Here is a 12,500-nt window from a genome sequence, read left to right on the forward strand (position 1 = left end):
TGCAATTTGCACTTTATTTGATCTTGATAGAAGGAATAAAATAACAAGACTGTGTGTATGTGTGTGTGTATGCAGTGAAGGAACGCGGAAGAAGCAAGAGAATTTGAACAGGAGGCAGCCAGAGAGAAACAAAGGGACCCAAAGGCAGCTAGAGGCGGTCAAAGGGAGTCAGGGAAGTAAAGGGAGCCAGAATGAAGTAAAAGCAGGCAGTAGGAATCAAACGCAAGCATCAGGACAGGTCTAGGTGTGTGGTGGCGCTGTGTTGTGAGGCGTGGGACCGAAGCTGCTTCTCCCAACCGGCCTTGTACACAGAAACACTAACCCCACCTGAACTTCCTGGGCCTAATACAGAAATCTTTGCCAGAAGCTCTCTAGACAATCAGTTGACATTTAATTGATATGTATGGTGATGTAATTATGGGGAGGAGCTTTACCTATGCTCTAGAACTACACTGAGTACTGAGTTTTGTTCCCATGCCTCGACACTGATCCGAACACTGCTTCATCACCCTTGCCAATTGCTGTCCCGTTAGTCTGGTGGGAAGTGATGGACGGACGACTGCTGCTATGATGTGTGAAAAAATGTTTTGTTGTGTACGTGGAGCTCTGGGTAAGGCAGCAAAAATGAAGTTGGAAGAGAAGTATGTAAAGGAACTAAATGGATTACCCGAAGATTAGATGCATGATTAATATAAGTGTGACTATTGTATGTAAATGATTAGTATACCCATGTCACGTGTGGAGTGATGTAACAGGTGCGTGACAATTGTATAACTAACACGAGGTATCTATAAGGTATATTTGACGCGTAATAGGTGTAGAGGTGACGCGGGGCATCTTTTGGGGTGTGTGGCGTATGTGGTTAACCTGGCGTGTCTTGTGTTGCAGGAAATCATGCAGAAGGTGAAGAATGCTGAGTGGTTCTGCCCCCGCACGGTGATGGACCACTGCCACAACCTGGGCCTCGTCATCGACCTTACTGACACCTTCCGCTACTACCATCCTGAGGTGTGTAATGATAATAATAATAATAATAATAAAAAATAATTAACGATTTATTAATACAAAAGGCTGCTGAAAGGGTGAAAATATACATTGAAGGGACAAATAGTGAAAGCAAATAGTTCTATCTAGAGTGAATGCAGAACTACAAACATCACAACTCCAGCAGTTGGTTGAAAATTACGTCTGATGGAGGTCATTAACATCCTTGTAATTATAAAGTTGGGATGAGTAAAATTAAATCTTTAGGGATTTTGTACTTAAGGTGCAAATAAAAACATGAATTTGAACGTGTATGTAACAAAGTTGGTTACCAGTTAATAGGTTTGACAATAGTAGGAGTGGTGATTTTCATGTGACGGTCAGTGGTGGTGGCGGACTGCTCATTGTGGCGGTGGACCATCAGGAAGTAGGAAGTGACGGTATCTTGGGTTGTTCAGTAGTTTGGTTCCAGATTGGTGTAACTGTAGCTGGTGTGTGTGTGTGTGTGTGTGTGTGTGTGTGTGTGTGTGTGTGTGTGTGTGTGTGTGTGTGTGTTCATTTACATTCTTTTGTAATTCTTTAAACACATTAACTTCTAATTTCTTGTATTTTTGTAATGTTTTTTTTCATTCAATCCTATTTTTCATATTTCCTGTGCATAATGTCATTGTACACCTTCTGTATATATCATCTCATTTCTTCCTCTTTACATTCCCATACTTGTAAATTGTCATTGTTATATTATGATCCTTCTAACACCCGTATTCAGAAAAGTCTTCCCCTCTCACTACCACAATTTTCCAAGGCCACGGAAACAACTAGCCGAGTTTTCAAGACAGTTCCTCTTTTTAATAAACCAGAAATCTTGCTAATCTTTAACTCGAGCCTTTGGAAAACTAATGGTGACAGAGCAAAGCGTTTCAGAATACGAGCTGAAGTCCTGTCCATCCCTTTACCTTTGGCGCTCCCCTTTCTTGTCCCTAACCTCCCTAATCTTGACCCTCCCCTTTCCTGTCCCTAACCTTGGCGCTCCCATCTTCTGCAGGACTTCGAGAGCCGAGGCGTGACGCACTGCAAGATCCGCGTCAGGGGCAAATTGATCCCGGAGGAGAAGGCCGTGCAAAAGTAAGTGAGAGGAAATGTTTGTTCTCCAGTTACGAAAAAAAAATATATACCCGTGCTGTGCTGGGAAGACGAGAGAGAGAGAGAGAGAGAGAGAGAGAGAGAGAGAGAGAGAGAGAGAGAGAGAGAGAGAGAGAGAGAGAGAGTGGCATTTCCTTCCATTATTCATTCACTTTTTTTTTTTATTTATCAGTAACAAATATGTACACTTATTCCAAGTTTGTCAAATGTGCTTGTGTGTATCTTTTTATTAACAATTTCGCTTTAATGATGGTGACCGTGGTGATGACAACGTGTGATGACATTATTTCCTTATTCAGAAACGCTTTACACTCTCACCACGACTATTTTCCAAGGCCACAGAGATGATTAGCGTGGTTCTCAAGAGTGATTCTCCAGTTAACCCCTTCAGTACTGGAGTGGTTTTCTACCTTGAGTTTGGTGTATAATTAGATGATTTTATTGACATCAGCAAGGGTCTGTGGAGGTCAAAAGATTAATGGCCACAGTCTTCACTATTTTAACCACCCACATGAGTTTCTGAAGCTCTTTAAAATCACCAAAAAGTAACCAGAAGAATAGTAAAATACGTCATGGTACTGAAGGGATTAATAATGCAGAAATATTGCCAATGTCTCTAGAAACATTAAAAACTCATCTTAAACAAACTCGTGTAAATTTAGATAAAGCCTTTTGAAATAGTGGAGGTGAGGTGAAGTGTTTGAGAATACGAGCCTTAGTGAAGATATTAGTGCTAAAGGGAAGTCGTGAAGTAATGGTAACGGTACACAGACGACGCTAGCGGGAGAGGGAAGAGAGGCGGCGCAGTATATGGTGGTAGTGGGGGATAGGGAGGGAGATTGGGGAGAGGGGAATGTGATGGAGGGGAACGGGCAGTATTATAGTGTCATCGGGTGGGTGTGAAAGGGGTGAAGGGGTGAAGGGGTTAGCGATGCGCCACCACACCCCCGGGCATCCTTATCCCCATGAGAAATGCGATCCAGGTATGCACTAATCCAGGTGAGAATAACGGTGAGGGAGGTGGAGAAAGAGGAGGAAGGAGGAATACCCAGGAAAACAAACAGCAGCAGACATTTTGTCCTTTGCTAGAGTGTGTAATGGTAATAGAGAGGTTTGAACTGATGTTAATATAAATGGAAGGAAAAGGAAGGAAGGAAGGAAAGTAAGTGAAAATGAAGGAAGTTATGTGATTTATTTGAAGGAAAAGAAAGGAGGAAAGTAAAGAAGGCAGGTAAAGAAGACCAGTGAAGGAGTGGATGATTAAAAGTGAAGGAAGGATGGAGGTTAATAGGAGGAAAGAGGACAAGTGAAGGAGTGGATGATGATTAAAGTAAAGGAAAGATTGAATAGAAAAGGAGGAAAGAAGAGATTATAAAAGGAGGAAAGAAGGCAAGTGAAAGAATAGGCCGGATAAAAGAAGACAAGTAAATGAACATGATTAAAAGTGAAGGAAGGAAGGATGGAGTGTAAAGCCCCCAACAGCACTCCGTCACTTTCACTCCGGCCAACAAACAAGGGAAGAGAGGAAGGGTCAGACAACTCATTCTGCGTGTCAAGGAGGTGACAATTACCTGCCCTTCCCTCAACCCTCCCCTCTCCATCTCATACCCACTTCCTTCTCACCCTCCCCTTCCCCATCTCCTCCCGTTGCCTACCCTTCTTCCCCATCCCCTGCCCTTCCTTCCCATCCCGTGCCTTCCTCTCCATCCCCTGCCCTCCTTCCCCTTCCTCTGTCCTCCCTTCCCTTTATCGTCACCTTGGCCTGCGTAACACCTGGGAAGCGTCACGTAAACTGGGTCACTGCTAACTGTACCAGGTGACCAGGTGACGGGCAGGTGAGGCGCCCAGGTGTCACGGCAGCGGGGTTACCTGACGATGTATGGTTATGGTAGGAGGAAGAGGAAGAGTTGATAATGGTACAGTTTGCCAGATGATGGAGAATGGGGAATGGGGAATGAGGTTCAAATGCTAAGGGAAATGGGAGATGGGATGATAAAGGTTCAAATCGTAGGGGATGGATAGATGGAAGATGGAGGTTCAAATGCCCAGGGAATGGGGAATAGGGAGGAGGAGGTTCAAATGCTCACGGAATGGGGGATGGAGGTTCAAATACTCAGGGAATGGGGCAGGATGGAGGTTCAAATACTCAGGGAATGGGGGTGGGAGGATGGAGGTTTAAATGCTCTTCCTGCCTAGTTTTGTGTTTATTCAATTGGTTGGTGAATGGATATGGTGTGGTGATAGTGGAGGTTAGGTTTGGTGAGGTTGAATTAGTTGTCTATCTTGCAGTTCATGTTGTCTTGGTGAATGGTGCAGTGTAAATATGCATTCCCTGTTTATAAGAAAGTTGATTCCATCTCTATTAATCACAATTTTTTTTCTCTTTTCCTTCTGGAGTTGAAAAATGAGAAAGGAGTGAATGTTTAGCTAGAAAGTGTAGTTTTTCATCATGTATTCCGTCTTTTAACCCCTTCAATACTGGGACACATTTTTACCTTGAGATTCTGTACGATTAGACCATTTTATTGACATCAGGAAGGGTCTATGGAGGTCAGAAGATTAATGATTAATCTTCACTATTTAATCCCCCACATTAGTTTTTGAAGCTGTATAAAATTACTAAATAGTAAGCAGAATGAATATGGAAACGACATGGTACTCAAGGGATTAAATTAACAATCGATTGTGACGAAAAAAATATTAGTGGTTTAGAATTTACCATCCATTTAATTAACAATCAATTCAGACTTACTAAAAAGGCAAAACTTCACTCTTCGCTTCCTCACCAATAGAAATCAATTTGCCTAACGCTTAACTCTCCTTCCTTCCCTGTGTGGCTCCGAGTGGTCACCTTGAGGCGTGACCTTTGCGCGGCTTCCTCATTGCCTTCAGCCTGCGTGATGCGAGACGAGGGTTGAAAGAAAACGAGCGTCAGATCCAAGACACTAGTGTGCTTATTATGACATGGCTTGTGGTAGGAGGATTGAGGCAGGAGGGTTGAGTATGGCTTATTATGACATGGCTTGTGGCAGGAGGGTCGAGTATGGTCTGTGGTGGGCCAGGAGGGTTGATTATGAGGCTTAACCTTTTCAGTACTGGGACATATTTTTACCATGAGTTTGTATTCGATTAGACGATTTTATTTACATTAGGAAATATCTATGGAGGTCAGAAGATTTATAACCGGAATTTTCATTATTCTATTGAAACTAGGTCAAACTAGATGAAATTAGGTAATATAAGGGTAAATGTAATAGGCTGTCAGGTTAGGTTAAGTTAGGTAATGTAAGGCACATATAAGTAAGGTATAGTTAGATACAGAGAGTTAGGCCATGTCCACACTATCGAGCAGTGCCGGACGGACAAACGGTGTTACCCTGTCCCGTGTGATACTCTCTGATTTTTTTTTTTTTTTTCCTCAAACTGTAAGAATTTTGCAACCCAAGGCTATTTTTTCTTCTGTGATGTGCTATGCATGGTGAGACCACTATCACTTTTTGCCATCTTAATGCTACTGCCTACTGAATGACCTGAACTGCCACACGGAACCACCTCTCGAGCGATGTGGATCAGTAAATGAGACTACAGGCAGACGTTGCACGGTCAGGGCAGAACCAGACGGACTCTGTCCACGAGTGAAGGGGTTTGTACTAATCTGATAGCACTTTCTGTTGCCACTTCAGTGCCCCTGATTTTTACGTTTCTGACGTGTGGTTACACTTTGCCCATCGGACACTGCGACATTGCTCGATAGTGTGGACAAGGCTTTAAAGTTAGGCAGAGTTAGGTGGACGGTATTATAGATAAAATAGAGGTGACAAAGACACAAAGACTCACTGAGACCGTTATAGGTAAGGACAGATGCAGTTAGGTTAGGTCAGCTTAGAATAGTAGTAGTAGTAGTGTTATAGGTGAAGGACAGGTGAAGACGAGGATACAGTGGCGCACACAAGCTGCTACAAGTTAGGGTGGATCAAATTAAGGTAGGTTAGGTTACGTTAAATATGGTATATAGTAAGAATTGAGGTTAGGTCATGTTGTTCTACGTGAGGTGTAGGACAGGTAGAGAGCAGGACACAAGGACAGACGCACTGAGACTGCTGCAGGAGGGAGGCAGGCTTGGTCCTTGGCGGGGTCGGGTTACAGGTGAGCAGCGTCAGGTGAGTGTGAGTGTGCAGAGGCGCGCCAGCATCCGGGAGTGTGCGAAGGAGGAGGTGTGCTTATCTGAGACCATCACCGCAGGTACACACACACACACACACACACACACACACACACACACACACACACACACACACACACACACACACACACACACACACACACACACACACACACACACACACACACACACACACACACACACACACACACACACACACACACACACACAGGATGTTTGCCGAAGGAGCAAAGAAAAGAGGATGAAAAAAGGATGTAAAGGAAATCGAAGACAAAAGAGAGATAGAAGAGAGGGAGAAAAAGACAAGGACAGAAAGAATTACCCAAAGAAGATAAAAAGAAAATGGAGGTCAGAGAGATGAGCTACGTTGTTTCTGTGTGTGTGTGTGTGTGTGTGTGTGTGTGTGTGTGTGTGTGTGTGGCCTGGGTATTGTATTACTGCTGCCACCGTTTGTTTCCTTTGCTATCCTCCTCCTCCTCCTCCTCCTCCTCCTCCTCCTCCTCCTCCTCCTCCTCCTCCTCCTCCTTATCCTCTCCTCCTCCTCCATACTCTCTCTCTCTCTCTCTCTCTCTCTCTCTCTCTCTCTCTCTCTCTCTCTCTCTCTCTCTCTCTCTCTCTCTCTCTCTGAAGATAAGAAGGAGGAAAAGATAATTTTGATTCTGGGAAATTTAAAGGGAAAACAAACAGGAAATGATGTCAGTAGTGATGATAATTGAAACTGAGAAGGAAAAAGGAAGAAAAAAATATCACAGGAAAAAGGACCAAAGTTGAAATAGGAGCTAAAATAAAAGAGGGAAGTAGAGAAAAAAAATGGTAACAGAACACGAAGAAATAGATGAAAGGGATGTAAAGAATATAGAAAAAAAAAGACATACGGAAGAAGAAACTGACCACAGGAGTAGGAGAGAGAGAGAGAGAGAGAGAGAGAGAGAGAGAGAGAGAGAGAGAGAGAGAGAGAGAGAGAGAGAGAGCATAGAACAGTTATTATAACTCATATAAGTTACACAAATGTGACATATATGTATAAAAATAGAGCATTTAGCAATAATTTATTGGCTAGCCTATTTATAAGCAAAGCTTTTAAGACATGTAGAAACTATTACATGAATATTAATATGTACAGAGTAGTATATATAGAATGTATATGTAAAGATGTTACATATAAATGATATTAGAATAATAAAATAAAAGGATAAAATAAAAATAATGTGATGATAGTAATAATAATAATAATAATATAATAATAATAATAATAATATTATTATTATTATTATTATTATTATTATTAACACTAATAGCAGGAACAATAATAATAATAATAACAGTATTAATGATAACAGTAGTAGTAGTAGTAATAATGATAATAATAATAATAATAATAATAATAATAATAATAGTCATAGTAATGATAATAGTGATAATATTACAATAGCACTAATTTAGACATTTACATATGTGAAATTATTTAGGTATATAGTATTGGAATTTCATAAAGAATCTAAGAATGTTGAAGGATGTGAGGTTGTCTTCTATACAGGAGTAGCCATATCAATCATATCTAATGTAGAATTTTCAATAAGAATTAATGATATTTTGTTTTAATCTTCTTTTAAATACATTGATGGTTGGTGAGTGTTGAATTTCTGGTGGAAGGGAGTTCCAGACAACTGGGCCCAAGTATGTCATAGAATGTTGGTAATTAATTAGGCGGTGAAGAGGAAGAGAAAGGTTGTGACGGTAAGCAGTGTTGTAATGATGACCTGGAAGGAGGTTGTGTAGTTTATTTTTGTTATTGTACATGAAGATGGCAATTGCAAGTTTTGTTACGTCTTCTAATTTTAATAATTTGGTTTGTTGAAAGAGTTGATCAGTATGAGTCAAGTAATGACTATTAGTTAATATTCCTACAATTTTTTTTAACTAACTTTAGAGGGACTAGATAAGAGAATAGGTTGTGCACCAGATAGGGTTGCAGTAAGTTAACAAAGGGTAAATGTGGACATAGAATATGGATTTAAGAATATCATGTGTTGTAAGGTCTTTCATGAGGTGATGTGTGTGTGTGAGAGAGAGAGAGAGAGAGAGAGAGAGAGAGAGAGAGAGAGAGAGTGTCTCAGCCAACGAACGAGTCTCAGCCAACGAACGAGCGAGCGAGCAAGAGAGAGACAGAGGGGGGAGGGAAGGAGGAAGTTAGATTCAGGCATGTCAGGTGTGTACCTTATATAGTGAAGGTAATAGTGTACAGGTGGAGGCAGGTGGTGAGGTGGCCAGGTACAGGGAGGAGGGGAGGGAGGGGAGTGAAGTGAGGGAGGTGAGGAAGGTAAAGAGAGGAGGGGAGGGGAGGGGAGGGAGGTGTGGTCTTCTCTGCAAGGACTTGGTCAGGCTGAGGGAACTGGGTCTGGGAGAGCTGGGAGAGGCGCGGTGGTGCATACTAAACCGGTGGTGGTGGTGATGGTGATGGTGGTGGTGATGATGATGATGATAGTGGTGATGGTGGTGCTGGTGCGCTCTCTCTCTCTCTCTCTCTCTCTCTCTCTCTCTCTCTCTCTCTCTCTCTCTCTCTCTCTCTCTCTCTCTCTCTCTCTCTCTCTCTCTCTCTCATAATTTACCTCGTCATGCCGGTTTGGAGAAAACTGGATCATGTACACTTAATTACCTCTCTCTCTCTCTCTTTAAACACTTTAAACACTTAAACACTTTATTGTTTGCCATTTGTGTACAGATTGTGATAACAAATGAATTTCGTAAGACAAACAGCCCTTTCTTTGCAAGTAAAAACTTTACGGGCAAAAAATAAAACATTTCAATCAAATGCAAAATAGACAAACACTGAATTAAACAAAGAGAACAAGTATCAACTAAAACATTGAAAAGAAGAGGGAGAGAAAAGGAAAAGATATTCAGAGAAAATACATATACCCGATCTCACCTATGTTTGCATAGGTGCAAATGTTAAAAGACTCACTTACAATGGTGACAAAGTTAATAATATTATAAATGAAATTAATAATAATAATAATAATAATAATAATAATAATAATAATAATATGATAATAATAATACAATAATAATAACATAAGAACACAAGGATAACAATAATAATAATAATAATAATAATAATAATGATAATATCAATAATAATGATAATATCAATAATAATAATCATAATAGTAATGCAGGTTGGGTATTAAATACATTGTTGTTAATCATTTTAAACATGTATGAGGCAATGTTCAGTTTAGACAAATCGTCCAAGTTCAAGATATTTAATGATTTAAATAATGGAGGAGTATGTTCATTGAAGTCACTATTTCTAATAATCCTAATTATTTTTTGTGCAGAACATTAAGTTGATACAGGTGACAGGGATAAGTTTGAGACCAGATTGGGTTACAGTAGATTAGCTGTGGAAAAATATGGGCATAGTATAATCTAATGACAACTTCAAGTGGGGCAAAATGTTTTACTTTGAGTAGTAGTGGAATAATTCTAGATATCTTTAAACATAGTTGGGATAAATGATGTTTAAAAGTTAAATTCTTATCAATGGTTATACCAAGGAATTTTATTTTACCTGTCTGTAAGATGTCAGCATTTAGAATTGATAAATTAGGTAGTGGCTGGTAGGTGGTTATAGAGTTAGAAAATAGGGTAAAAAACGTTTTGGTTGTATTAACTGTAAGTCGGTTGGCTATGCACCAATTTGAGAATTTTAATAGTTCAGTGTTGGCTTTGTAGATTAATTCTGTTGGATTTTTCCCAGTCAATTAGAATGTAAAATCATCAGCAAATAGTATGGTGTTTAGTGTATCAGATATGTTGCAGATATCATTGATATATATAAGGAACAGAATGGGGCCAAGTATACTGCCTTGTGGTACACCTAAATTCACTGGATTAATAGGGGAACATGTATTATTAAATGATGTAGACTGTTTTCGATTATTGAGATAGGAGGCAAACCAATCATGAATGCATCCACGAATACCATAGTGGTGCATTTTGTCAAGGAGAATATTTGGTTGGACTGTGTCAAAAGCCTTGCGAAAGGCAATAAAGATGGAGACAATGGATTAATTTCTATTGAGTGCTGTATAAAGATCTTTTAGTTCCTATACTAGATAGTAATATTTCCTTCAACCTTTCCTATCGCATCTTTGACTTTCTCTCTCCCTATGCCCTCTGGTTTTCCTTTCCTTGAACCCTGGTGCCCTTCAGCCTCTAACTCGTAGAATTTGTAGTGGTAGCATAGGCATACAAACAACCTCTTTAGATCAAGTAGGGCTGTTGCTGTCTGTTCTTTCCTTTGTATTCCTTTGTATTCCTCCTCCTCTTCCTCCTCCTCCAGAGTGGGCGTGACAATAAGAAGGGAGGTGCAGACGCCTTCCGTTTGGGGAGTGACGGAGATGACTAAGTTGGGTGGGGCTGATTCTGAAGGAGGAGGAGGAGGAGGAGGAGGAGGAGAGTTCGGGATTACCACAGCAGGAGTGAGAGGTCAAGGCTTCCTGTCATCTCCTTCTCCTCCATCTCCATTCTCCACCATATTCTCCTTCACCTCTTCTTCCTTTTCCAGTTCCTTCTCTTCCATCTACTGTTTCTTTGTTTTCCTTATCCATCTTTATTTTCTTTATTTCCTATTGTTGTGCTTCACTTTTATTATTTTTAATAGTCTCTCCATCTTGTTCTTTTTCTTGTTCTCGTTCTTTTCCTTTTCTTGTTCTTTTTCTCTTTTGTTCTTTTTCTCTTTTCTTTCTTCTTCTTCTTCTTCTTCTTCTTCTTCTTCTTCTTCTTCTTCTTCTTCTTCTTCTGAGGTTAAATTTTGGCAAATTATCTCTCTCTCTCTCTCTCTCTCTCTCTCTCTCTCTCTCTCTGTGGTAGTCATGACAGGGTGACGAGGCACAGGTATTGTCGCGCCCTTTACGGAGGAGGTGTGGCAGGGGCGGGGCTCAAGGAATGCAGGAAGAGTAGTAGGAGGAGGGGGAGGCGGAAGGGTAGTGGTGGGGGAGGGTAGCAGTAGCAGTAGTCATTCTCAGCCTCATCTCCCAAAATTTCTCATATGTCACTTTCTTTCCTCTTCCATTCCTCCTCCTTTCCTCATCTTTCCTCCATACCTCCCTCACTTTTCCTCCATATCTCCCTCACCTTCTCCTTTTTCCTGTATTTGCCTTTATCTCTATCTCTTGCCTCACATTCTTTATCTGACTCTTTATCTCCCAGTCTTTTCTTTCTTCCTCCTTCACCTTCCCTTTTCTCCATTCCCCTCTTTTCCTTCGCTTATCTCCCTGCTTCAACATTTTCCCGTTTTTCCTTCTTTAATCTCCATGGTTGACCAGCTCTATTTCTTTTCTTCCCTTGCTTGTCTTGCTTACTTTTTCTTGATTTATTTTTCATATTTTCCTCTGCTTCTCTCTAACCTATCTCACGTACTTCACTTCTTCTTTCCCTCCTTTCCTTCCTTCCTTCCGTTCTTTCTTCCTTTCTTCCTTCTTTCCGTCCTTTCTTTCTTCCGTTCTTTCCGTCTTTTCGTTCTTTCCGTCCTTCCTTCCTTCCTTCCTTCCTTCCTTCCTTTTCTCCTCATCCTCCCTTTTCTCCCTCTCTTCCTCCCTTCCTTCCTTCCTTCCTTCCTTCCTTCTTTCCGTCCTTCCTTCCTTCCTTCCTTCCTTCCTTCCTTCCTTCCTTCCTTCCTATCTTTCTTTTTTCTTTCTTCCTTTCTTCCTTCCTTCCTTCCTTTACTTTTATTTCGTTCCTTCCTTTATTTCCTCTCCTCTCCTCTCGTCTCCTCTCTTCACCATCGTTTTTCCCTTCCCTCCTTTCCTTCCTTTCCTTCCTCTCCCTTCCATTCCATTCCATTCCTTCCTTCTTTTCTTCCTTCCTGCCTGCCTGCCTGCCTGCCTGCCTTCCTTCCCTTCCCTTCCCTTCCCTTCCTCTTTCTTCCTTTCTTCCCTTCCCTTCCTTCCCTTCCTTTCCTTCCTTCCCTTCCCTTCCCTTCCCTTCCCTTCCCTCACCAATGCATTTTTCCTAACATTGTGAAGTGGCGGGGTGTTTGATGCAGGCTGTGACCTCACCTGTCCTTCCTTTCCCGAACACCTGCAGGCTTAGGTAATTGCCTGTAGGAGGAGGAGGAGGAGGAGGCCGCGTCACTCACCCCTCTCCTCTCCTCTCCTCTCCCTTGACTGGTGAAGTGTGCCGC

At 41.3% G+C, this 12,500-nt stretch overlaps 1 protein-coding gene across 5 annotated transcripts in view; it reads left to right on the forward strand.

Moving 5' to 3' along the window:
- The window catches only part of LOC123507130, a 181,419-nt gene that overhangs the window by 124,051 nt on the left and 44,868 nt on the right, over positions 1 to 12,500 (forward strand). For 4 of the 5 annotated variants that reach the window (XM_045259740.1, XM_045259739.1, XM_045259743.1 and 1 more), the window contains 2 exons: positions 889 to 1,008; positions 2,030 to 2,109. In XM_045259740.1, coding sequence (XP_045115675.1) covers positions 889 to 1,008; positions 2,030 to 2,109 — 200 coding nt within the window. Of the gene's footprint in view, positions 1 to 518; positions 611 to 888; positions 1,009 to 2,029; positions 2,110 to 12,500 lie in introns of those variants that run through there. The other variant, XM_045259742.1, reaches the window with a different exon arrangement.

Source organism: Portunus trituberculatus, chromosome 21 (genome assembly GCF_017591435.1).
Source record: "Portunus trituberculatus isolate SZX2019 chromosome 21, ASM1759143v1, whole genome shotgun sequence".
Lineage (NCBI taxonomy): Eukaryota > Metazoa > Arthropoda > Malacostraca > Decapoda > Portunidae > Portunus > Portunus trituberculatus.